Genomic DNA, 27,930 nt, shown 5'->3' with positions numbered 1-27,930 from the left:
GTTTGGGTGACCCTTCAGTACATTTATCTGTCGTCCAAAGCTTCTACCCTGACATGAGGGCGTTTCATAACGGAGGAACCTATGGACACAGGCCCAGCCAAGGCCAAACGAGGTGGGGAAAGACAGCGACCAGCGCATTCGGAAAAACAGAACCACAAGTTCCTGAGGAACCCAAGCAGCCCAGGAGAAGAAGAGGTAATTTGGAAGGAACAGGGATTTTTGTCCCCAGGCACAAGCTTTACAAAACAGATCCACGGAAAGGGAGCCCAACAAACAGCAAGGCCCGGGATCGTGCGCAGGCGCAGAAGGAAAACACCGCGATGCGGTGAAGACACTGCCGAGTTTTTTCTAACGAGAAGGGCGGGGGAGCGGGGAGCCGGCGCCTGCGCGGCACAACACTGCCCCCTGCTGCGCACAGAAACTCCGTGCTTCACGGGCAAGTCAAACACCGCTCCGTTTCAGGAGGTTTCCGAGGAGACCTAGGCGGAGGAAGAACAGCGCGCTGACCCCGAAGCCCCGCGGAGCACTGCGACCACCCGAGTGGTGCCGCCGGGCAGCCCTGGGCACGGCCCCCGCTCCCGAGGCTGCCCTCGGAATCGCTGCGACAAAGGCCGCGAGTGCACGCCCCTGGGCGGATGCGCATGCGTGGCGGTGCTGCGCCCGGATTGGCCAGTTCTGAGCCTGCGCGCGGGGGCGCCGTGAGGTCGTTGCCGTTCGCCCTGCAGCCTTGTGCCGGAGGTGCCTTCTGCACCCTGTTTGCACTGTGCGCTAGCGTCCCCGCTCTGTGACGTCCACGTCCTGTCGCCCGACTGACACAGCGGTCCCTGCGCCCCTCGTGCGGCGCCTGTACCACTGCCCTAGTCATCCTGCTCCCGCCCGGCCTACTCAGCTTCTGCCTTCGGCTGGCGGGCCTGAGACACCGTCCTCCTCCCCCTCCTCTTCCTCTCAGCCTCACTTTCGGGAACCCTCTGGGCCCAGGGGCCTCGCCCTGGCCTAAGCAGAGCCTCTCTGTCCTCAGACATGCTATGGTCCTCCGGATACCGCATCCCCTGCCCAAGGTACAGCCTGGGGCATCAGGGAATCCACCCCACCTATGTCCCCCCCCCCCCACATACACACACACAAATGAACACATGATGTCCCTTTGTAGCCCTCCGTGACTCGTCACCTCAACACCCTGCCATAGGAGTCCAGCTCCCTCACTCTAATGGGTCTGCTCATACAGCCTTCAACTTCTGGGGGTGTCCAGTGTGGACCCCACAGCTTTGGACATCTTCCATCAGGCCCCGTCTTACCCAGCTTACTCAGTACCACAAACTGCCCATCAGGCACCCTCTCTAGCTGTTCTCTCCTGTCCTTACTCTGCTGCTCTGTGTCAATAAGTCCATGTCTCTGTCTGAGACCCTGAGCAGTGATCACAGAACTGGAAACTTGACTGAATTATCTTAAATCCATGATCAGGAAAGCATTACTTCTCACTTTCCATGTCATGCTACCGACACAACTGCCTTATTCACAGGGGACCCACTTCCTTTCCAATGGCCTCAGCGAATAATTCATGGAGAAGACAGAAGTAATGGGGGGGGGGGGGGACTTCTGAGAGCTGCCCCAAACCAATCCACGTCTTTCTGACCTGGCATCCTCTGCTGCCCGGGAGGATTCCCGCTCCTCACTGCAGCCTGCCATCACCCAGTGTTCAGGATTCCATGCCTTCCAGCTGCTCCGGGAACTTGCTCCTGCACTTACCACACTCCTCTCCTGAGCCCTCACCTCCTTCTGCATGCAGCCTTCCCCCAACAGAGGGGTGCTTGGAAACCCATCTCCTTCCCACGTGTCATTCTGCAGCTGCTGGCGCGATAAACGTGTTGATTTTAAAAGCAAAACTATTTCCAGTGCTGGTGATGGCTCCATGTCAAGGAGAGCAATGGCTGGGTACCCCATTTCTTTTTCAGGGCCCATGCCCCCGGCCACTGGAGATACTTTTATTTTCACATTATACTGGAGGGAGGAATTAATTGAGGGAGAGGGGCGGACCTGGACAGTTTTCAATACGGCTGCAGTGTGAGTTAAACCTTTGGAGTTTGCTTTTTACTCTTGAAGGCTTGACAGAAATTACGTACAACAGAAACTGTTCCACCCTACATCATTTTACCTCTTTCTTCATTATGCAGGACTCAGCTCGTACCTAGTTTACTTCATGGTTTCCTGTAGATTGTAGTAGCGTGGTCTGTAGAACTGGCATTGGGGGCAGAATAGTCGACACAGTCATTATAAAGTTTACTCCCTAAAACATGTTAAATCTGGCTTTCTCAGATTTTCCCTCAGTGCATTTCAGACTTTTAAAACTGTAAACATAAAGCAATTAAACGCTTCTATTTCACTATGTGTGCAACACTTTGAACGAGAAGTTTGATTTTAAACTTATATGCGCTATGGAGGTTTTTTAATGAGGGAAATAAATGCCGTCTACAGTGACTGAAAAAAAAACTGTTTCAACTTCTCCTGTTTATCTGCTCAACCCCCTTCAACACAACTTTTGTCCCTACCACTCCACTGCTGCTGGTCTTGTCAAGGCCACAACTAATTTCCATATTTTCTGATCCCACATATGCTTTTGTATGCTCATCTTAGATATGATTTTGTCGCCTTGGCCCATGTGACCATGCTGTTCTTCCTCACTCTACTTCATTTTATATTTCTGACGTGAGGGGTTTAGTGACCACATATGGTCCGAACATTCTGGACAAGGCACACGTTGCACAGTGTGCTCCGTTGACCTGGATAGAGTAGGGGAAGTCGGGGGTCAACATGAAAGACAAGGCCCCGCAAAGAGTGTCTGTTCCAGTCACGGGGGGAAAGGCCCACAGGGGCAGTGGCAGGCACAGGTCACAGAGCTCAGACAGGGCAGGTGAGACAAGCGGTGCAGAGGCCCTCCATGTCAAGGAGGGTTTCAACCCCTTCTCTCTCTAGACTCACAGGAGGACAGTGTGCACAGTGAGCCAGCAGTGTCTTTGGGCAGAGGGACGGCGCGAGTTTTGGATCACAGCTTTCTGGAGCCAATCTGGGTTCCGCTGTGGTGCAGGTGACACCCCAGGGGCCTGCTCTCCTTGCGGGGGATGTAGAAAGTGGCTGACCAGATCGCGGGTCCCAGAGGGGAACCTGAGCAGGCAAGGGGCAAATGACCCTGCAGCCGAGGCTGTGGAGCGGGCCGTCCTGCGCAGGGGCAGGTTGGAAGATGAGGAACATTCAGAGGGGTCAGCAGAGTGAGGTGAGACTGAGTCGGTCAGGGAGCACTGGGTGCTACCAAGAGCTGAGAGTCAGAAATGCAGTTTCACCAGCCCCACATGGGCGCTGTGGGTCAGTTCACCGCTGGGACTGGGAAAGAGGGTCATCCTTCCTCAGAGACCACCTATGACACTGAGCCACAGAGGTGTGTCATGCATCCCCTTCCCCCATCATCACGCGGGCACACAAGCCACACGTACACCTTCCCCATCCTGTAAAGAAGTAGGGGAGTGGGTGGAAATCCAAGAGTGAGCATTTTCACTGAAACTGATTTAGCATTTGTGCACATGGCTCATTGACAAGTTTGCATCTGACAACACTTAGCAAATTAGAAGTAAGAAAGAGTTCCTCTTTCCCGTTACATTGCAGGGACGAAGGGGGGCGCTCCTCACTGAGAGCAAATCAATCAGGAAAAATCAAGGAGCCAAAGTGCCCCTGCAATCTGGGGAGCACGAGTGAATCTGGGATGTGCGCTCATCCTGGGTACCAGCTCCTCCTCTGCCCAGCTTCCAATCAGTCCCTGGGAGAGGAGACTGGGGTCCCGGCATCCGCCTCTCTTTAACCCAGGAGAACAATCAACATCTCATAAACAGAACCCTAAAACACATCACAGAAACAGGAGAGGCCCAGACAGACTCACACAGTGGAGGAGCTGAAGAGGGTTGTCAGTGAGGTGAGCACGTCTCCTGAAGGCCGTCCTTGCCTCCACAGGCGATGCCAGGCTCCTTCCCCTCGGACAAGACAGGCCTTCATCTCAAAGCCTGAGTCCTGGAGCTGGGCTTCAGGAAACGTCTCCAGAGCCAGAAAAGCAATCCTGCAGGAACATGAGGAAAGGCGGTATTTTTATGAGACGTCGTTTTCCTCCTCGTCTTTTCTCCTAAGATACATCACGCCAGTGTCTGCACTAGAGTGGAGACGCCCGGCTGAGAATCGCAGTAGTTGCTGACAGACCCAGAAACATCTCCCAAGACCTCCTGCCCAGCCGGCTGTGTCCTCAGAGAAGCGGTTCTTCGAGGGAGACCCTCCCCGTGTCTCCTAGACCTCGCGGCCCCAGGCACTGGCAGGGCCTTGGTCCTGAGAGAGCGCCAATCAACCCTGCTAGTGAAGGGCAGGTGTCAGGTCCCCACCTCCTGGCAACTGGGGTGCCCCCTGCCCTCGGAGTGTTTCCATCTAGGAGATTAAGTACCATTAAGTACTGGCAACAGCAACAATGAAACCGCAGGAACCGTAGCTAGCAGGTGTGACAGGCTTACTTTAGATGGAGCTGTATGCCTTAGAAAACATTAATGTCCGTATTGTCTCATTCGTTTCTTGTAACTCAGAAAATCATACCCTCTACCCGGCTAATCGTCCATCCACAGAGACGGCGGTGCTCTGAGGCCCTAAGTAGTCCCTCAACTGGAAATCAGGGACTAGTCCCGGAGTCTCGGGGGCTCTCGCGTCTCAACCAGAGGACCTAAAGGGGTCAATCTGGAAGACAGACTGGTTCTCTTCTTGTCACAGCCAAGGCACATCTGATCCCCTTTCCTCACCTTTTGCTGTCTCACATCTGGTCCTATGACCCTTACCATCAAACAGGGGTGAGGAGTTTAGGAAAGACAGGGAGTCCTTCACCAAGACCGTCAGTTCTGATCGTGCCTGGGTTGTGGCCACTTGGCAATGGCAGAAATCTCCGGAGCTTTGCACCCACATCCTCACCGGAGAGCACACCCCCACTCATTTCATGGTGGCCTGCTATCTGCGGCCCTCGGGTAAGATCTGTGTAGACTGCACACTCGGGTCTCTCCCTGCACTTCCAAAATCCCACCTGGACCCTGGGCCCTGCATCCGTTTCGTTGTGATCTGAGCACTAGATGGACATCCCACCTCTGCAGGGTTCAGAATCACCAGGGAGTTCCTTTGCATTGCTCTGTGGTCCAGCCCTCTATTCTCCATGTGCCGGAACACAGAGCACAGCCTCAGGACCACGGGTGATGAGTCTTCCAAGCAGGAAACACCTTGCAGAAGACGTTTTGTCTGACTCTCAAAGCCCTTCACGTGCCCATGTCTCCAGCCCTGCCATGTCGCCAGGAACAAGCCTCTTAGTGTCCGCCTCGCAGGACTGCTGCCTGCTCCCCCAGCGGAACCCCTTTTCACACTGACGCCACCCTTGCTAACAGTGTCCAATCCCTCCCCCTTGCTTTCCCTCTTTTCTGAGTGAACTCAATTGGACTCTCCCCCAGCACCATCTATTGAAGCCTGTTACTTGGAACACATTGTATCTCCCAACCCACAGAAAGCTCTGTGGCCACGGAGGTAAGAACGGGGTGGGAGTGAGGGTGTCGGTCTTCCTGCACACCCAGTGCTGCTGGAAACCACCGCCCCTCCCCCGTCAGCTTGAAGCATCCCCTGTGAGGCTCATCCCAAGTCTCCATGGCTGCGTGATGGAAAGGCGGCTGCGGTTCCCTTTTCCTGGCTACTGTCCTGCTGTGCATGCCCACTGGGTCCCTGGCATGGGCAGGGGGCGCTGTGCAGGGGACAACACCCCTCCCCACTCTCCCTGTCAGCCTGTGATCAGACTTTGGAGGGAAGGGCCCAGGCTGGTGGCCAGGAAACTGAAGCTGGGTCCCTGGGATTCCTGAACAATGGAAAACAACTAGGTGCAATTTACAACGCTGGATGGATTATGGGAGTCTGCCCGCAGCGGGGTTTGTGAATTACCCCTATGATCACCCAAAGGGTGCGTGTGCATGAACACGCACAGACACGCGCAGACGTGTGCACTCACCAGCGCTCCTCCTGGCCTGACTTCCTGACTTGAACTGTGAGCCCACCCACTCCATCTGGCGGGAGCATCTGGGACACAGGGAGGAGGCAGGCAGTGATGGGTCCTGGAGGCAGGACCCAGGACACAGAGAGACAGCAACGGAGTCCTTGTTGTTCTGACGACAACCGCATAACTTTCCTCCAGGACCCACTGGAACATTTGCATTACATTTCCTAAACAGCGTTCTTGAGGTGCAACTCACATATTACAAAATTCGCCCAGTTAAGAGTCCAATGCGGTGACTTTTAGTACATATACAGGTGGAGCAACCACCACCACAATCCAGTTCTAGGACACTTCCATCACCCCAAAGAGATCCGTGTTCCTGTTGGCAGTCAATCCCCATGACCACCTCCAGGCCCGGGAAACCTCTCATCTAACTTCTGTCCCTGTAGATTTGCCCTTTCTGGGCATTTCATGTAAATTGACGGGTGCGTTACATTTTACACCCACTCTCTCCCAACACTTTGTTACTGCGGCTCCCTGCCTGGTCTAGAACTTGACATGCTCCACGTGTCTGAGCATCACTGGATTCCGGCTTCTAGTCTATCTCTTGGGACAATGTGCTGTCTCAGATGTGACCCCACATGTCCTACAGCCCATACTCCGTTGTGGGGACAAAGTCCTTAAGTGGGTTGGGGGTGGGGTAGCCACTGACTCCCTCGGGTATCCCCACCCACCCATTCTCCCTTGTCCCTCCTGGACACCATAGAAAGTCAGCACTCAGGACCGCCCCCAGCAAGCCCCCCAAAGCCACACCAGCCCACGCTGGTCCTCCTCCCCCCTCTCTTCTCCTGGCCACCTCGCCTAACAGGCGGTCCACAACACACTGCCTACCACGTGTACAGGTGTCATTTCTCTCTCCCTGGTTAGAGGCTCACCTCCACAGGACAGGGACTGGCTCTGCAATTCCCTCCCTCTTCCCCACCACAACAGCCGGGGGACCATGCGGGAGGCAGGCAATGGAGACAAGGGAAACCTCAGCTGTGCTAAAGGATTGATTGTCGGTGGCAGGACAGGCCTGGTGTGGCTGCTGGAGGGAGGCCATCACTTTCCGACCTCTGCCAGCCAGCTGGGAATGGTGCCCTCCCTCTGTGTACTGTGCTTTGCACCTCGTAAATTGGGATGGAAATCTCGCTGGATGATGGGACTTGCAGTTGGACCAGAGCCACTCAGTAGGAAAAGCTACATGAACTCGGATCCCAAAGCGGCAGGATTTGGATGCTGAGGTAGCGAGGGCAGCACTGAATGGCCACAGGCCGGGTGGGTGCGATTCCCCTTAATGCACAGCAGTGACAGCCGCAATCAGAAGTGTCTGACTCCCACAGACCGACCTTGGAGACTAGTTAACCGTGATGTTCCTAGGAGCGAAATACATAGCAAGCCCACTAGGTTTTTCTGGGTCTGTGTAAACAAAAAGTTCTAGATCAAATGAGCAAGTCGAATTCAACTCAGGAAACACAGACTCACGGCCCACATTTAATTCCCAGACTTGAGCGACGTTACAGACCTCGAACCCCTTAAATGCAGAGGAGGCCTGGCTCCCTTGAGGAATGATCCTGGGACACTGGTGAAAATTTATGCTGTACATCTTTCTCCTCACCTTCCCGGAAGAGAACTTTTATCATGGGGACTCTACATTGGTGGAAAGGAATTAATCAGGATGAAATCCTAAATGTAGTAAGAAATTTCACACGTTTTTCCATAAGGCAGGTCCCCTTTGCCTCAGGCAGTTATTTCGTGAGCCAGCTCTAAAGATGAATTCCTTGCTGGGAATGCTTGCATTGAACAAACCACTGAGATCCTAAGGTGTGGGCAGGCAGAGCAGGTAAGGGAAGGAGAGGCGGGATGTCAGTCCAGTGTGGCAAACTGGGAGTAACCTGGAAATTGGAACCCTAGTCCGTAGCAGGGAGATTCCCTGACGGAGGAGTCACCCTCTCTGTGATGTGTCCTCCCCCATCTCGCAGCTTCTGGCAGGAATCCTATTGGGAAGGCAGCCAGCTTATATCAGAAATACAGGGCCGTTCCTCAGCTCCATGTTAGGTTATCCCATCAGACAACAAGCCCCTTTCCCTGGGCAAGTGACTTAGACAAAGCAGCAGATGTGATGTGTCCCTAGATGATGGGCTCACGAAGGGGTGTCTTACATCTGCACAGGTCCCAGGGTCCCAGTTCTCTTCACTGAGCCTCCCTGCAGGTCAGCACAGCTCCTGCTGAGGACAAAACAGCCCAGAGCAGCAACATCCAGTTTCAGCACAGTGGTGGGGCATTTAGGAACTGTGAATTTCAGGTTCCAAAGAAGCCAGAGGCTTTGCTTTGGCAGCAGCAACGCCAAGAGCTGCAAGGCCACACAGCACTGTCCCATGTCCAAGGGACAAACCAGGCTCTCTGAAGCCTCGTGTATCTCGTGGGTCTTAGAGCCCACATCGCCCACTCAGAAATACGCACATTCGCGTTACTTAGAACCCGAAAACTGCTTCAAGAACCGAAATGTGTATCTCCACATAGACCTTGCCTTTTTGCTTGTTTCCCTTAATCCACAGTCAACCATCTGAGCAAAAGCATCACCCATACGAACATGTTTTTAACATTCAGAGTTTATATTCCAATCTGCTCACCAGAGTCAAACAGCAGGGAAGGTGGATCCCATTCATACCTTTTTTTGGTCACGTTTCACTGACCGCGACGATCCTTCCAGCATTTATGACATTAGTAGGATGTAACATTTGACATCAATTTTGCCGCATATCTAGATGCCATAGCATGACACAAAAAAGGCATTTGAAAATGCCTTTGTTTGGTGTTATCGCAATTACAGGGTTAATGGCATGACTGCCCTTTGAGATCCTGACTGGAATGCTGGAAGGAGACTTCATAGCAGCAACAAAAGTGAAGAAGAGCCTTGGAAGGTGTTTCCTTTTCCTCCCTTTGCATTGTGTGTGGCTTTTCTCCTGCCCAGGAATTGATTTCATTTTCCCTCCCACTTGAGGAGATAGAAACTCAAATTTTAAACATATGTTGCCCACCAAAATGTTACCTTTTGGAATCCTAAGGACTTTTTTCCATGCTGCGTAGAGAAGAGAACACAAACCAAAGTCATCAAGTCCCTGTGCTTTTTTCTCCCCTCCCACTATCCAGTGTGGTGAAAGGAGCCAAGGACAACAGTGACCTCAGTGTCCCACTCTGGGTCTATTATTTCCAATTTCCGTAAGTGACATACACTGAGCGAATGGTCTCAGGACAAGATGAAACAGTTTTGCATTGAAAATCAACAGGTAATGACCCAGTAGCAGCAGAATCACACGTGCAAAGCGGTTCCATGTTCACCCCTTTGTTGGGGAAGCTGCACGCACAAGGGACAGGAGCCAAGAGGAGTGATGAGTGCAGGAGCAGTCCCTGAGCAGGGGGAAGGCAAGGGACCCTGAGCACAGGTGAGGGCTGGATGCAGTCAGGAGCAGGTATGCTCAGGGGCGGCAGGGGATGCCAGGGGAGAAGCACCTCCACTGGGTTTGAGAAGCTCAGGAACCTCCCCCCCATAGCTTCTGTGCTCTCCATGAATTATTAGGAGAGGTCACTGGAATGGAAGCCGGGTACCAGTGAGTAAGGGAGAGGTGTAGGAAGGTGACAGGGAAAGTGAGAAGCAGTGCTCTCCTGGTCATGGATTCAAGATGAACAGTTCAGGAAGGTGTGGGGTTTTGTCATCAAAGCTGAGGTGCTGTCATGTGGGGTCTCAGCTCCCACTCCCCACATAAGAAAGCAGGACATGGTGAGGCCCCAAAGGAACACCCACGGAGCCACGGAGCCATAGATAGCGGAGTCATACCACTATATTCTCGATGGAGCTGGGTTGCGGACACAGGAAGCGGGAGCCACATCATGTGCAACCTGCCTTCCGCTTATCTGCCAACCAACCCCCCTTGCCAGCTGCAATCTGCTGTGCTAACTGCAATCCACGCTCGCTAGCTCAGCCACCATCTTCTTGCCCCCATTTTCTGCTAGAGTAGCCAAGGCAGTTATATTAGTGGCCAATGGCTCACAGGTGACAGCTGATGGCCAACTAGCCACAGCTGATGGCCATCCAATCACAGTTGATGGCCCTTTACTACCCGAGTGAGCACCTTTCCACGTGGGGCCAAGAGCCTGGAAACTGCACTCCTGGCTCTGTCCCCACCCCAGTGCAGGTCCTTGAGCACCGGGATGGTCGGTTGCCCAGGAGAAAATCCCTAAGGAGATTTTCCAGGGTTGATCCAGTCAAGCTCTTGGGCCGTGAGACCCTGTGGAGGGTTCCCTGGCCTGAGGGCTGAGAGGAGGCAAGTGAGTGTGTCAGCAGTTGTAGGTGTTCACAGGCAGGTGGAGGTAGGGGGAGGGGTGATGGGGGGCAAGGCCTGGGGGGATAGGAGGAAGAGCTGGGGATTGGCCATGTCCCTCACTTGTAAGGGAGGGGCGGGTGGAGCAACTGGGTAACAAGTGACCCAGTCCCTCAACTGAAAGTCTGTCACAGGGACTGGAAGGAAAGTTCCGCCAGATGTGGGCTCCAGACTGACACCAACCTAAGGGGTCCGTGCGCAGGCCCAGAAACCGTCAATTGTACCACAGCTCCAGCCCTATTGGTGCAGGAGTCCTGGGTACAAGCACTTCACACGCTGTTGCTATGGTTTCGAGGGCGGGACTTACGAAGACGCCAGCGCTTTTGGTTCCCAGAGGTCTCTTGGGCAGAGGTTTGGTTTATCTGGCCCTTATTGGTATAAAGGGTTGACACACCTTCTGTGGTGGTTTTTCAAAGAACTACAGAAAAGGATGGAGTTTGTGCTAGAAACCTGAACGCTGTTTCTCTGGACATTAGATGGCAGTGTGGGACCGCATAAACGTATCCCTCCCCCGCCCTTCCCGTCTGAAAAAAACTGTGGTGAGTCTCCTCCACAATAAATGGCTGCTTCTCTCTAGTCTCGCTGTGCCAGGCCCAACATTGAGCAAAAGGCTCCCTTCAGCAGCATCGCTACTGGAAACCAAGTGTCCTGGCTCCATAGAGTCTTGTCTTTCTGCTGATCGGAATGTCTTGTCACCAGCTTTCCTCCGTTTGTTTTCGGTTTTTATGCATGTATTCTCCAGTACCCTAGTCACTCTAAGCTCCTTGTAGAATATTTGGAGGATTCACAAATTATAACAAAGCAAACTAAACCGGAGTCCCATCACCCCAGGATGACCATTATTAGCTTGGGAAGATTTTCTTTATTGGTTTTCTCTCCTATAAAGGTGCACAGTAAACACTATGAGATTCATATTGCATTGTGACTTCACCAGATTTTATTAAACTCAGAGCATGAGTTAGCTGTTCTAAAATCATTTGAAAAAGCTTGAAAATTTTAAATTCAGTTCTCTTCCTGAAAGTATAAGTCGTCAAAAAGAGTAAAAATATTTTATTTCATAACCTGACATAGACAGCAGAAATAACCCAATTCCTTTCTCAAAGAGCAATAGCACATTGTAGCCTTCCTCAGTTCTGCAGCTACATTTTTGCCTGTCTTTTTCTTTGCTTACCATTGTATTTTCAATGTATGAAATCCATTTGTTTTGTCTGTCCTCTAGCATGCTCATCTTATATTCCGTGTGGTGAGGGCCAACTGCCCCTTCATCCTGCCCAGGGGGAAGGGAGATTACAGAACCCACTGAGGAGATAAGTCATATATTCACTCCTAGTTTTTCTGTCAGGCGATAAAGGAAATTCTTCTATTTGCAGTCAATTGGGAAGGCAGAGAAAAGACAACAGAAAAATTGAGTAATCATCCACCACCCAATCACTTTCACCTCGTTTTGCATATCAGCTTCATTTTTACGTCCTTGTAATAGTGCAGTATCCAATAAGGAACTCTGAAGTCTCAATGGTTGACGTTAGGTAATTCATTTATCTTCTGGAAATGCCACTTTCTCTACACTCTAGCACATGCACCTTCCACATTTCTTACCTTGTGTTTCAAACATAAAAATGAACGCCGGGACAAACTTCTTGCATAAATCCATGACCACATTTTAGATAATGTGTCTTGCCTGGATTCCTACAGGTTGACACACTTGTCACGTTCCTTTAACTAGGAACCCAGGCCACTGCCCCTGTCATTGTATCCTGAGAGTACTGGTAATTCTTTAAGTGCCTGCTAGGTGACAGGTGAAAACTATGTGGCTACTGTTTCAAAAAGGCTTTTAAGAAGTATTTGTGAGATTCAATATCCATTGCTGTATTTAATTCCCATGCATTTATTTTTATCTTTCTCATGAAAAACGGATTAATGGAAATTCATATAAGGAGATTTAATTATGTTTACAATGAGTGCTTGAGAAAATGAGAAAACGAGACATGAGAATTTTCAATGAATATGAAGTGACATGGACGTGAAGTTAATTCGCTACCTCCATGTCTCCTTTGATTGTTTTCTTTTCATTCTGATACCTGTACTCCTTCCCAAGGGTATTCAATCATGTCTAATCAAGAGCTGCCCACTGGGCTGTGGAAACACATGATCCAGGCCATGATCGGGGACAGGAGACCAAGAACGCACTGCTCCTTCACCCCACTTCTGGACTCAGTTCCTGGACCTTGTCCATCTCTCTTCCTTCCACTCTGAAAAGAATGGGATGATAATGACAGGAGTTCATCTTGTCTAAGAGGAGACACTGTAAATTAATTAAAACAGGCCCCACTTTTCCTTGCTTCAATCCCTGTCTCCTTGAAATTGTTTTTCGCTTCTCTTCCCTCCTCTATCTGTTTTGGCACCTCCTGTAACCCGGAAAAAGGAACAAACACAAGACGTACTGTGGGGACAGAGCCCCAGAAAGTAGATTCCAGGCTCTTGGCCTCACATAGAAAGGTGCTGGCTCAGGTAGTAAATGACCATCAACTGTGATTGGATGGCCATCACCTGTGGCTAGTTGGCCGTCAGCTGTAACCAGTGAGCTACTGGCCACTAATATAACTGCTGTGGCTACGCTAGCAAAAAAAAAATGGGGGCTAGCAAGAAGATGGTGGCTGAGCTAACAAGAGCTGATTGCAGAGAGGCAGATGCTGCCAGAGAGAGTATAGTGATATGACTCCCCTACTTATGGCTCCGTGGGTGTTTCTTTTTGGCCTCACCATATCCTGTGTTCTCTTGTGTGGGGGGGTAAGCAAGACTCCCACGGACTCCCCACTGGACACGTACAAAAACAGCTGTCAAACAACTTTTCTGAAGGCTGCTGGAATGAGATTTGCACCAAGGGTCAGAGAAGCAGCAGAACCAATTCCCAGCCTCTCCAACCACACATTAGCAGCTGTTACAGAAACTGCAACCTGGGAAAAGCAGAGTCATGGACCTCTCTTCTGCTTTCCCTGCACAGGGACCTGTCTCTCCTTTCCCTCTACATGGGCTTCTCATGCCCTTTGCGTACCCATGTTCCTTCCTTCTACTTTCCCTGTACAGTCTCCAGTTCTGCTTCAGCTCAGAGGTGTCCCTGGTCTGAAGGTGACACACATCAGCTGGATGAAGCCTTTAACCTCCATTTGAATCATTTTAACTGGAGTCTTTTCTCCCCAGGTGCTACCACTGATTTGACCCCAATTTCCCAGCAGCAAAAGCACAGAGTTCTACAGGGTCACTCGCATGAAGGACAGTCGCCACTGGTCAATAGGAAGCATTTTCTGAAGGCAACTCCCAGTGTTCCCAATAGTGAGACTGCAGGGAAAAGTGTGCCCGAGTCATCACAGGGCTCAGGTTCTACAGACACGCCTGGCAGGGATCTAATGGCAGCATTTTTCTCATGATAATGGGCATATTTGTACTAACCTGCCAGGTAAGGTTTCTCTGATGGATGAGACGGCAGTACATACAAAGGGCTTAGTGCACTGCCTGACACACAGTATATACGCAAAACGCCTTCCCACATGACTTTGTAACAGGTAGGAGCACAAGCTCTGGAATCATAACTTCAGGGGGAATAAAGCCTTTCCCTACATCCTCAAATTGCACACAGTGTGTGTCTGTGTCAGAATAACGCAACAAAGGATGCCATTAGTTAGCAAAGATAGCAATTATGATTTCTCATTTGGAAAAGATACTTCATGTAAAGCTCCCTAAACTGAAATAAAGGCTCCAATTTTTCTCGGTTTTGGTTTTTGATGATGCTGCAGTGCATGCGCTTATTAACTCAGGGGAACGTCTAGTGTATGAAGAGAAGATTAAAAATACACTAGCTTTTAAAAAGATGTTTCTCTCTCAGATAATCTTTCCAATACAACAAGGCGGGAATAGGTGCTTCACAGCGTTGGGAGCTAAGCTCTGGGCCAGTTTCGCATCTCTACTGCCTAGGATGGCCCAGTGTGTTCATGTTTACAATGTCACCCTTCTCCATTCTTCCTTTCGTGTCGGGGGGAGTGGCATCAGCGGGAATATTACGGTATGTAGACCACTGACCTCTACAGAAGAGGAAAGCTAACGCTTCCTAGAATGAATTCCAACACACACAGGAGAAAAGCGGAGTTTCTGACTGGGAGCAGCGGCCCTCTCACCACCGCTTTCCTGCATGCGCCTCCGTGTTCAACTGATACCTCAGTGCAAGTCCCCTCCTTAAAGTGGTAGACACAGCAGCTCAGAAAGCAAAGCAGCTCAGAGAGCAAAAACGGTAAGGCTGGTAGACCAGGAACCAGAAGGGAGTTCTCCTGAGCCCAGGCCCAAGGCCCTCCAGGAGACCGGAGTGGAAGAAAATACTAGGGAAGAACTGGGTGTCCGATAAGCAGAAGCATTTATGGTAAAGAAGTTGTCACGATCAAAGTGTTCGAACTATTCGTGGTCAGTGCTGTTAGGGTTAGGGTTAGGGTTAGGGTTAGGGTTAGAAGGAACTTGGGACTTTTTTCTCTTATGTGATGCTTGATAAAAATGCATGTCCAAATCTGTCGTCCAAAGCTTCTACCCTGACATGAGGGCGTTTCATAACGGAGGAACCTATGGATACAGGCCCAGCCAAGGCCAAACGAGGTGGGGAAAGACAGCGACCAGCGCATTCGGAAAAACAGAACCACAAGTTCCTGAGGAACCCAAGCAGCCCAGGAGAAGAAGAGGTAATTTGGAAGGAACAGGGATTTTTGTCCCCAGGCACAAGCTTTACAAAACAGATCCACGGAAAGGGAGCCCAACAAACAGCAAGGCCCGGGATCGTGCGCAGGCGCAGAAGGAAAACACCGCGATGCGGTGAAGACACTGCCGAGTTTTTTCTAACGAGAAGGGCGGGGGAGCGGGGAGCCGGCGCCTGCGCGGCACAACACTGCCCCCTGCTGCGCACAGAAACTCCGTGCTTCACGGGCAAGTCAAACACCGCTCCGTTTCAGGAGGTTTCCGAGGAGACCTAGGCGGAGGAAGAACAGCGCGCTGACCCCGAAGCCCCGCGGAGCACTGCGACCACCCGAGTGGTGCCGCCGGGCAGCCCTGGGCACGGCCCCCGCTCCCGAGGCTGCCCTCGGAATCGCTGCGACAAAGGCCGCGAGTGCACGCCCCTGGGCGGATGCGCATGCGTGGCGGTGCTGCGCCCGGATTGGCCAGTTCTGAGCCTGCGCGCGGGGGCGCCGTGAGGTCGTTGCCGTTCGCCCTGCAGCCTTGTGCCGGAGGTGCCTTCTGCACCCTGTTTGCACTGTGCGCTAGCGTCCCCGCTCTGTGACGTCCACGTCCTGTCGCCCGACTGACACAGCGGTCCCTGCGCCCCTCGTGCGGCGCCTGTACCACTGCCCTAGTCATCCTGCTCCCGCCCGGCCTACTCAGCTTCTGCCTTCGGCTGGCGGGCCTGAGACACCGTCCTCCTCCCCCTCCTCTTCCTCTCAGCCTCACTTTCGGGAACCCTCTGGGCCCAGGGGCCTCGCCCTGGCCTAAGCAGAGCCTCTCTGTCCTCAGAGATGTTATACCTATATTTAGCTTCCTGATCCTGCACCCCCTGCCCAAAGTACTTCCCTGGGCAGCGGAGAATCCACTCCACGCCTGTCCCCCGCCCCCACACACAAACACACCCCCAAATGAACACATGATGTCCCTTTGTAGCCCTCCCTGTCTCATGACCTCAACACCCTGCCCTTGGAGTCCAGACCCCTCCCTTTAATGCCTGTGCTTACACACCCTTCAACTTCTGGGGGTGTCCAGTGTGGACCCCACAGCTTTCGCCATCTTCCATCAGGCCCCGTCTTACCCAGGTTGCTCAGTGCCACAAAGTCCCCATCAGGCACCCTCTCTAGCTGTTTTCTCCCCTGTCCATACTCTGCTGCCCTGTCCCAATAAGGGACACATCCGTGTCTCTGAGACCCTGAGCAGTGATGACAAAACTTGAAACATTACTGAATTCTTTATCTTAAGTCCATGATCAGGAAAGCAATGCTTCTCACTTTCCATCTCACGCTACCGACACCGCAGCCTTGTTCACTAGGGACCTGCTTCCATTCCAATGACCTCTACCAATAATTCATGGAGAAGGCATATGCACAATGGAACATTACTCGGCTATAAGAAAAGATGAGATCCTTCCACTGGGGACAGACAACAGGACCGATCTTGAGCGAAATAATTCAGACAGAAAAACTCCAGAACTAGACGACTTCACTCATATGTGGGATATAAAACTGAAAGAAAAAAAAAAAAAGAGAGAAACGAAGAGAGAAAAACCCATAGATACACACAACAGTTTAATGGTTACCAGAAGGTCAGGAACCGGGCTGGTAGAAGAGGGTAAAGGGGGTCATATATATGATGATGGAAGGGGAACTGATTCTGGGTGGAAAACACACACTACAACATGTACATATTATTATAGAATGTGTACTTGAAAGCTGATCTTAACACCCAATGTCATAACAAGACATTTAACAAAAATTATTTAAAAATTAACAATCAGTGTGTGACTAACATGCTCTTCTTGTAATCATTCCTAATCTTTCAAAACATAGACTTTTATTAAATTCTCAGCATTTACACAACGGTGACACACCCTTTTGAATTTTCACCTTCATCCTCACTGGCTTTTCATATAGTGAAAAGGTTGCTCAATACAATGGTAAACAAAATTCCTAGTAAGCATATGTAACATTTACTTTACTAAAAAAAAAAAAAAAAAAAAAAACTCAAAAATTCCACCAGAAAAAATGGTGGAAACTCAGTGAAATTAAAATTCATTCTTTAAGATGATGTATAACATTGATGTACCTCTAGGAGATCGAGAATGGGGGCGGGGAGGCGAGCAAGCGAAGAAAAGTTACCAACAGCAGATAGGAAATGGGTGATTTTCCTATAGACCCAGCAAAATTGAAAGGGGCGATATGATAATACAACATTCAACTCTACATAGATACATGGAACAACTTAGAAGAAATGGATCGATTACCCATAAACCATGAACTACAAACACTCACCCAGGTGTGAATAGTCCAGTATCTTTTAAAGAAATGAAATCGGTAGTTAAAAACCTTGGGGGGCGAAAGCCAGAGAGTAAATACCAGAAACAAACAATTCATGCGATTTAAATGTGGCACCCTTCTGAGAAGTGTGATGAAACCTCGGGCCGACTCCACCCCCCACCCTCGTGAATCATCCTTGTCCAGTTCTAAAAGGATGCTGGGACTGGAGCACCTGCAATCACTGAGTGGTCGTCTGCGTTATCACACTGACTGTGGACCTATTACAGTGCCTGTGTGCAAGGAACCCTTATTTTACTTAACAAGGGCACCAAAGCGCACGAACAGAGATGCTGGCAAACCAGATATGCCAAAGGGAAGCTGTAAAGTGCATGTAGGAAAAACATAGTAGGTAGGGTTCGGTGCTATATGTGGTTTCAGGCATCCACTGGTGGTCTCGGAATATATTTCCCATGGATAAAGGGGACTAGTGTAACTCACAGAATATAGGGAAAACAATCACTCAAGAAATCAAAATGTTCCATTAGAAAATATCCATTCCATACAAAGAAAGCTGTAAAGGAGGTACCAAAGAACAAACAGAGATGAGACACAGAAAAAAAAAGTATAATGGCAGATTGGAGTCTACCTACATCAATGAGATCATTAAATGTGAACAGATTAAACAATCCAGTCAAAACGCAGACATTGACAGACTGGATTTGAAAAAGCAAGATAAAAGTGTATAACGGCTATGGGAGACACAGTTTAGATTCAAAGATACACATTCCCAGTGAAATAGGGGAGAAGATATATCAAACAACCAGCAACCGCAAGAAAGCTTCAGGGGGCATCCTAATATCAGGCATTTAAATTTTACTGTTAAATATATATTTAGCACATGACCCAGCAAATCTACTCCGAGAGAATCCTTTCCAAGAGAAAGGAAAACATATGTCCATACACAGACCTGCACTCAAACATTCATAGCACCTATGTTCATAAGAGCCAAAAGTAGAAACAATCCAAATTTACAAAAACTGTTAGATAGATCAAAGAAAAATACACAAAGGAATACTACACACTAATGATAAAGGGGACCATACAACAGGAAGATATAACAGTCATCAACATTCATCCCCCAATCAGGGAGCACTGAAGTATACCAAGCAACTACTAACAGAACTAAAGGGAGAAATTGACCAAAACACAATTATACTAGGAGACCTAAATACATCATTGACGGCTATGGATAGATCATCCAAAGAGAAAATATATAACGAAATAACAGCTCTAAATGGCACATTAGATGACATGGACATAATTGACGTTTATAGGTCACTTCATCGTAGAACATCAGACTGTACATTTTTTCTAGTGTACTGGGAACATTCTCAAGGATAGACCACACATAGAGACATAAAATTAGCCTCAGCAAATTTAAGAAGATTTAAATCATACCAAACATATTCTCTGATCACAAGGCTCTGAAATTGGATATCAACTGCAAAAAGAAAGCAAGAAAAACCACAAATATGTGAACATTAAACGATATACTTTTAAAGAACGACTGGGTCAAAGAAGAAATAAGAGGAGCGCTCAAAAGATACATAGAAACAAATGAGAATGAAAACACATCCTAAGAAAATTTTGGGGATGCAGCGAAAGCAGTTTTAAGAAGGAAAATTATAGCATTACAGTCCTATCTCAAGAAACAAGAAAAATCCCAGATAAATAACCTCACGTTACACCTTAAAGAACTAGAAAAAGAAGAACAAATGAAACCCAAGGTCAGCAGAAGGAAGCAAATAATAAAAATCAGAGCAAAACTAAATGAAACACAGAACAAACAGACAATAGAAAAACATAATGAGACACAGCTAGTTCTTTGAAAACATTAATAAAATTGACAAACCCTTGGCTAGACTCGCTAAGATAAAAAGAGAAAAGACACGAATAAACAAAATCAGAAATGAAAGGGAGGACGTTACCACGGTGCCTCAGAAATACAAAGGATCATCCAAGAATACGATGAAGGAATATATGCCACCAAATTCAATTACCTAGAAGAAATGGACAAGTTCTTAGAAACATATAGCCTTCCAAGGCTGAACCATGAAGAACTGGAAAATCTAAACAGACTGACCACCAGTAACGAAATTGAATCAGTCATCCAAAACCTTCCCAAAAGCAAAAGTCCGGGACCAGATGGCTTCACTAGTGAATTCTACCAAACCTTCAAAGAGGATCTAATACCTGTCCTGCTCAAACTCTTCCAAAGAATTGAAGAAGAGACAATACTCCCTAACTCATTTTATGAGGCTAACATTACCCTGATACCAAAACCTGGTAAGGATAACACGAAAAAAGAAAACTACAAGCCAATATCTCCGATGAATTCAGATGCAAAAACCCTAAACAAAATTCTAGCAAATCGAATGCAACAATGCATCAAGAAGATTGTTCATGATGACCAAGTGGGTTTCATCCCAGGGGCACAGGGATGGGTCGACACATGCAAATCCATCAATGTGATCCATCACATAAAATAAAGCACAAAAATAATATGATGCAGACAAAGCATGTGACAACATAGAACATCCATTTATGATTAAAACACTTAATAAAGAAGTATAGAATGAAAATTCCTTAAACATAATAAAAGCCATATATGACAAGCCGTCAACTAATTCCATAATTAACGGTGAAAAACTGAAGCCGTTTGCTCTGCGTTCAGAACACGATAGAGCTGTCCCCTGTCACCTCTGCTTTTCAACATAGTAATGGAAGTCCTGAACAGAGCAATCAGGCAAGAGAAAGAAATTAAAGGCATCCAAATTGGGAATGAAGATGGTAAACGGTCACTCTTTGCAGATGACACGATGCCATATATAGAAAACCTCAAAGAATGCATCAAAAAGCTATTGGAAACAATAAACAAATACAGTAGCGTTGCCGGCTACAAAATCAACGTACAGAAGTCCACTGCATTCCTATATACTAACGATGAAATCTTAGAAAAAGAAATAAAAAAACCAATTCCTTCTGCAGTTGCAACCAAATAATACAATACTGAGCAACCGACTGAACCAAAGATGTGAAAGACCTGTATGTTCAAAACTATCAGACATTTTAAAAGAAGTTGAAGACACAAAGAAATGGAAAGACATTCCATGTTCATGGATTGGAAGAATCAACATACTTAAAATGGCCGTATTACCCAAAGCAATACACAGATAATCAAGACAGCATTGTATTGGCAGGAAAACAGACACACACAACATGGAATAGAATTGAGAACCCAGAAATAAAACCACATAAATATGGACATAATTTTTGACACAGAAGCAAAAAACATACAATGGAGGAAAGACAGCCTCTTCAATAAATGGTGCTGGGAGAATTGGATAGCCACGTGCAAAAGAATGAAACTGGACTGCTATCTGTCACCATGTACCAAAATTAATTCAAAATGGATCAAAGACTTCAGCATGAGACCTGAAACAATAAACTGCAAAGAAGATCACATAGGTACTAAACTTATGGACCTTGGGTTCAAAGAGCATTTTATGAATTTGACTCCAAAGGCAATGGAAGTAAAAGCTAAAATAAACGAATGGGACTATATGAAACTTAAAAGCTTCTGCACAGCAAAAGAAACCATTGACAAAATAAAGAAGCCACCAACTGAATGGGAGAAGATTTTTGCAAACAACGCCTCCGATAAGGGGCTAGTATCCAGAATATACAAGGAACTCCTGCAACTCAACAACAAAAAACAAACAACCCAATAGAAAAACGGGCACAGGACCTGAAGAGACATTTCTCCAAAGAGGACATACAAATGGCAAACAGACACCTGAAAAAATGCTCAACATCACTAATCATCAGAGAAATGCAAATAAAAACCACAATGAGATATCACCTCACCCTAGTCAGAATGGCTATCATCAACAAGACAAATAGTAACAAGTGTTGGAGAGGCTGTGGAGAAAAAGGAAACCTCATACACTGTTGGTGGGAATGCAGATTGGTGCAGCCGCTATGGAAGGCAGTGTGGAAACGCCTCAAAACATTACGAATAGAATTACCGTATGACCCAGCAATCCCTCACCTGGGTATCTACCCAAAAAGTCTGAAAACATTTATCCATAAAGAGAAGCAAGCTTCAATGTGCATTGCAGCTTTGTTTACTGTGGCTAGGACATGGAAACAATCAAAGTGTCCTCTGATAGATGAATGGATAAAGAAGTTGTGGTATATACATATACACAATGGAATACTATTCGGCGGTAAGAAAAGATGAAATAGGACCATTTCCAACAACATGCATGGATCTTGAGATTATAATCCTAACTGAAATAAGATAGAAAAAATAGAGAACCATTTGATTTCACTGCTATGTGGTATATACAACTGAAAACAACAAAAGAACAAGACAAACAGATGAAGGAACAAACACAGACATAGACAATAGTTTACGGGTTACCAGGGGGTAAGCGGGGAGGGCGCGCTAGGAGAGGGTAAATGGGGTCTAATATATGGTGATGGACAGAGAAGTGACTCTGGGTGGTGAACACACAATGTGAGATAGAGATAATGTATTACAGGATTGTACACCTGAAATCTATGTAAGTTTAACAATTGTCACCCCAATAAACTTTAATTGAAAAAAAAAACTTACAGATGACCCATATCAATAATATCTGAAAGCCGAAAAAAAGTTGTCCCCAGTCTTTCAAGTGGGAGCCCCTTCAAGGTATGTGTTGAATCCTTCTGACATGTCCCCATCATTCCTTGAACTCTGGCTCATTATTCACACCACAAATTCAGCAGGATTCCTGTATCCTTTCCCGCCCCACCCCCCAGTCCAGGCACCAGTCTTTTAGTGGAGAATGGTATTTAGAAACCAGGACCTGGGGCCTCCATGTGATTACTGCTATTGGATTGCGGGGGTGCCCAAAACTGTTGGAATATACGCATGTACCCACTCAAGCACACACATGTAAACATGCACATCTGTATCTATCTCCTAATCTACACGTGTACATGTATTGAAAACCATGAGTTCACAAGGAGGCCTCCAATTCCAGCATAACATCTCAGAGTTTGTTCTAGTTTTCTTTGTTTCCACATGAGCACCTCCCCTTTCTAAAGTGAGAGTCGTGGTTCCCGTTATCCGTGCATATTTACTGACTTGGTGACACCCAACGTATACGAGGTCGGACAATTAAAAGTTCCTGAACGTTTGCAATGATGTTCATAAACGTTTCTTGATATCAGAGGGATTATTCATTATGAATATGTACCAACTGCACAAAGAGTTAACCAAGTCTACTATTTGGAAGTGCTGAAAAGTCTGCATGAACTTTTCACCAAAAATTCATGGCTCTCGACAATGCACCAGCTCACACGGTACTGACTGTGAGAGAGTTTTCAGCCAGTAAACAAGTAACTGTATTGGAACACCCTCCCTCCTCACGGGATCTGGCCACCAATTACTTCTTTCTTTATCTGAAGATAAACGAAATACTGAAAGGACGACATTTTGATGACATTCAGGACATGAAGGGTAATATGAAGACAGCTCTGTTGGCCTTTCCAGAAAAAGAGTTCCAAAATTCCTTTGAAGGCTGCACTAGGCACTGGCGTCAGTGCATAGCTTTCTTACGGGAGTACTGTGAAGGTGACCGTAGTGATAATCAGCGATGACGTACGTAGCACTTTTTCTAGGATGATTTCGCGAACTTAACTGTCCCACATAGTATATGGCATCCTTTCCACAAGGATGGGCAAGGTCCCTGCCCATAACCTACCTCTGCAACCTACTCAGCATTGAATCCCGGAGCCAATTAGCCTTCTCCCACCCAACCCCCAGGGACATTGTCCTACTCGCCTGGGGCTCTGTCACCCACTGCACCAAGTCCTTGGGTGTGGATGCCCTCCTCAGACTGCCTGCACTCTGACTCCCCAAGTTGGGATGCCCCTAGAAGAATACACTCGCCTTGCCCTGCAGCACCTCATGTGACAGCTTTAGGACTGAACTGCTCTGGCACAAAAGAGAAGGGAAGTGAAAGAAGGGTCAAGGCAGAGGAAACGGTGAACATACCAAATACAATCACTTAATTAAGGCGAATCGGGCCAAATCCAGGTAACACTATGAAGCCCGAGTGATTAAGCTCACTGTTCTGCAGCCTCCCCTTCCTCCCTCTCTCCTCTGACCGAGTTCCTGTTTCATTCCTACGGTCCTGTCTTCCATCAAGAGGAGAAATATTATCGTGGTCAAGATGCCTGGATTGTCATTTATACCAGCTGGATGGCCGACATTCACTGTGGATGGTGTCCGCCCTGCAGCTCTTGACACTCAAACCCTGTTTCCCACGAAGGAGTCAAAGATTTCACCCCTCTTTTACTTTGTTCAAATGTGAGGGGGAGAACAGCCTCAGCCACTACTCGCAGCCTAAGGTCTGTCGTCTAGAAAAAGAGGTTGACCTCACCTGCCTCACAAGTGGGAAGACAGACACAGAGCGCAACACCGGACACCTTTCACGAGCGCTGTGAGCCAAACCCAGTGATGAGGGCTTTCCAAGCACCCCAGGATCCCCTGACTCCCAGGAACACACCAAGTGGATTTCCGCCTCAGCACTGTTGCACGTGCTGTTCCTTCTGCCTGGCATGCTGTTCCCTCAGGTAATGTACGGCCTGCTCCCTCACTGCCTCCAGGGCTCTGCTCACTCATCACCTTTTCAGGGAGACCTTCTCTGACCACCCTCAGTACGTTAACACCATCTCCCCTCATAGCCTTGCCCGTGACCCGTTATTTTCTGTCTCCATAGCAGTTGCCACGCTCAGATATGTTATACAGGTACTGAGCAACTCTATGAAATCACACATTCTACCAATGTTGTTCTGTGTTGTACCCCATCTCCTAGAACGCTGCTCAGGTACACACTGTAGCAGGTACTCAGAAATTTCTTGTGGAAGACTGACTGGGAGTCAGGCTCATTACACACATTGCTAAGATGTACACTGCCTTCCAATATGGGAATTGGCCCCATTTTATTGATTATGATGCACATCAAGTCTCCAGGACACAAGTGACTTGCCCAAGGACACACAACCAAGACGTGGAGCTCCAGGCTTTGGAATCACAACTGACAGCTTCCAAATCCCTCAGGTCTTACAGAGAGACCTCACACCCAAGAAGGCAAGAGATCTCACCAGACACACAAACCCCAAACAGCTCACATACCCAGAGACACCAAACACAGCTCACTGAACAAAACCTAAAACAGATTCCAAACGTCTCGGCACAGAGAGGTCACCACTTGTGTCACAGACTCCCAAACACAGCACAGACCATACACACTGTGACAGCCCCCACCCCGACAGACCAAGGTCCTCGTCCCAGGAAACAAATTAAAACTGCTGATACCTCACACCCTGCAGATAGGCTCCCAAAGCACCCAGGCAGGGCCACTGAATCCAACGACTCCGAAAGCAGAAAGACAGAAGTTCAGTTAACTCCGAAACACCCCATAACCTTAAGATAAAGTCCGCATACAAATCAGAGAGCCTACACCCTGGACACAGACCCCAAACAGCTCACCTACTTCCTAGCTTAACAGAAAGCCTCCCCCGAACCCACTCAGATCAGAGCCATCACAGCTCCGGACCCAGAATCACAAAGTGCTCGGAGCCCTCATTCCCTGGGGTGCGGTCACACACACACGGAGATCTCCACCCAGGACACAAACGCCGAGAACCACAGAAAGTGCACACCCAGGTACATGTGTACAGGCCCACGAGCCGCAGAGACCTTTAGTCCGTGGCCACAGAATCCACTCACAGAAAACCTCCCATTCCCGCACAATCCCTCAAAAGGCTCAGAGGGATCCCATGTACCCGAACAGCACCTGTGATGTGGCACCTCGCGATACACATCCCCAAAAGCCTGACACTGCTTCACTCCCCACGCAGGGACACCGAAGAGCCCACACACCTCTCCCAGGACCTTAATTGCGTGCGTCTGAGACTCCCTCCGACGCCGTGTCAATCGCGCCGGACTAGGCTGGTGACTGAAACAGGGCTAACCTACGCTAAGGAGCTCACGTGAAGACAGCGCCGTCACCCGCGAATGCAGCGTCGGACACTGACTCCACGCCAGCGACTGCGCGGAACTCGCCACTGCCAGGGGCGGCATTGTCAGCCCCGTCCGGACACTCAGGCGGTGAGGAGTCCAACTCGGAGAAACTTCTACGCTCTGAAGACACACGCGCGCGCGCGCGCGAACACGCGGGCACACACACGCCTCACCCTCAGCTCCAGCTTGCAGTCAGGCGACATCCCACACAGATGGCCAATGGGACCGGGGCTGCCAGACAGGGAGGCCAAGATGACAGGTCCAGCCGGAGCCATCCTGCGCCCACCGAGGGCTTCTGGGAGGGTTTATTCCGTCAATCTCGCCGTGACCAATCACGGCACAGCACGGACCTGGGAGCAGTTCCTTTATCCTCCCCCCCCACCCCCCGCTATCTCTCCAGCCGGCGTCTTCCAGCTGGGTGCGACCACGTTGCAAGGGACGGGTGCATTTCGGGAATTGACAGTGAGGGTCAGAACCTCACACCCCGAGTCCACTCGGTTTCCAGCGGGTCGGGAGAATTGAGACCTCCGAGTTCTAGTGGGCCCGGCCGCTGTATACACACACCCTCACTGTTGTCACACACACAATGGAGTTTTCCGAAACGCCCTCCCCAGTGGTACCTCCCGGAATACAGAGGCGCCCCTCCAGACCCGTGTGGTTTGTGCCAGGCAGCAACTGTTCCCTCGCGGGCGCCCCTTGGCGGTGGGAACCTGAACTGCCTCCTCCATACATTTGCACCGGGACCATTGTAGGCTGGTCCCCAAAGGGTGGGAAGGCAAAGTCAGCATGAAAACCCCAGTTCGCTGCACTCTTGCATTCTTGGAAGTGTCTTTGTGACCTGAAATGTACCTCCCTGCAGTGGCCGCTATGATGCCAGGGAGCCTTACAAGCTTTTCTCTGTGCTGAGCACGGTGCTGGCTTCTGTCTCCTGGGTAACGCAGAATAGATCTAGTGGGGCAACCCCACCACAGTCCCCCAAGGGCAGGAGGGCTAGACCTCCAGGCTGGGGTCAGAAGGCCTGGTATGGGACAGGCTGGGGTCTTTCACTGTCAGCAATAGGTGAGAGGGATGGCGGGTCATTTGGTTTTGTTAGGGAAGGGGCCATCTCCCAGGGGCCAACGGACAGGTTAGGTTAGACACAGACCAGGTGCTTCGTCACAATCCTGTCACGCTTGGACATGTTACCTAGCGGACTCCTCGGCTTGTCTAACTATGCCTCTTGCCACAGCTTTGCAACTGTTAATTTATTGCCTCATTCATTTGGTAAAGAAAGAAGAGTTTAAGGGTTAATAAAGCAAGGAAATTACTTACCGGAGGAAAAAGAGTTGCAGCCCTGGAAACACACAACCACTTAGCAACCCACACTGCTCTCTGGAGACACAAAGAAACGCAGTGCTTATAAAGGCAAAAAGCACAAAGTGTAATTCTCTCCTGTAAATGAAGGACTGCTGACTAATTTAGCAGGGGTTGGTTCGTTCCAATAAGCAAAGGAGGAACTCAGAACTGCAAGGAGGAGGTAAAGTTTATGTGTTGTTGTCCACACAGCAGTTGTTGTTCCCGGATAGTGATGACTGAGCCTGGGGCTGAGTTGACGCTCAGGTTCGCAACTTCAGAGCAGCTCTGAGACCGAGGCTCCAGGTGTGCATTGGCCCCGCTTCCCCCAAAGCCTCCGGCTCTATTTTATGTGTCTCTCTTCACATTGTTTGTTCCAACTCTTTTTTTCCCCATGATCACATTTTGTGCTGCAAATTATGTGTCAGGCATTATAATGGGAGGTAGGAATGCAGCGTACGAAAAGGGAATATAAAACATGCTACTTTCAGGGAGCTTACATTGTAGTGGGATCATGTAGCTGAAACATCTCTGTAATTTGTCAGCTGTTGGTAATGGCTCTGATTAAAATTGAATGTGAATAAAGAAGTTAAAGGGGTGAATATTGCCAGAGAGGGTGGTCCGGGGAAAATTTCCCATGTAGGTGACATTTGAGCTGGAAGGCAAAGAGATGGATATCTGGGAGAAAAGCCTCCCAGATACCGGTAAGACCATTGGAAAAGTGTGGGAGTGGAACTCAGGCTACAGTGTATGAGGAACCGTGTGGCTGGCACAGCATGACCTACGGAGAGACAGGTCATCTGTTCAGGGAGGTAATGGGCAACACATCACATAGTGTTTTCTGGGCTGTTGAGGGGTTGGGGTGGAAGTTGACTTACTCTCAGCGACCCAAGGGAGGCTTCTTAGCACAGAAGACTCACGATTCTGTCAGAGGTCGGAGGTCAAGTTCGGATAATGGAAGGGGAGGAGCTC

General features: G+C 48.9%; 1 protein-coding gene and 1 long non-coding RNA gene across 6 annotated transcripts in view; one reads left to right on the top strand and one right to left on the bottom strand.

The window, feature by feature from the left end:
• Nucleotides 1-27,930, top strand: part of LOC148754608 (uncharacterized) — a 148,184-nt gene that overhangs the window by 97,204 nt on the left and 23,050 nt on the right. The window contains exons 5-6 of one of the 5 annotated variants that reach the window (XR_016020040.1): nt 23,747-24,173; nt 25,464-25,624. The exons of 2 other annotated variants lie outside the window; for them this stretch is intronic. Coding sequence is in view for 1 of the 3 variants with exons in the window: in XM_088795231.1 (XP_088651357.1) it covers nt 23,747-24,044 (298 nt within the window). In the remaining 2 variants the exon portion in view is untranslated. Of the gene's footprint in view, nt 1-23,746; nt 24,578-25,463; nt 25,625-27,930 lie in introns of those variants that run through there. 2 more of the 5 variants (XR_016020042.1, XM_088795231.1) reach the window with 2 other exon arrangements.
• Nucleotides 306-26,582, bottom strand: LOC148754609 (uncharacterized). Its single transcript, XR_016020090.1, has 2 exons — nt 25,800-26,582; nt 306-4,099 (listed from the first exon to the last, which is right to left on the bottom strand). It is a non-coding gene; the product is annotated as an uncharacterized LOC148754609 (long non-coding RNA).

The sequence above is a fragment of the Rhinolophus sinicus genome, chromosome 18 (genome assembly GCF_057876585.1).
Source record: "Rhinolophus sinicus isolate RSI-liver-muscle chromosome 18, RSI-T2T, whole genome shotgun sequence".
Classification (NCBI taxonomy): Eukaryota; Metazoa; Chordata; class Mammalia; order Chiroptera; family Rhinolophidae; genus Rhinolophus; species Rhinolophus sinicus.
This window is presented reverse-complemented; position numbering and strand designations above follow the sequence as displayed.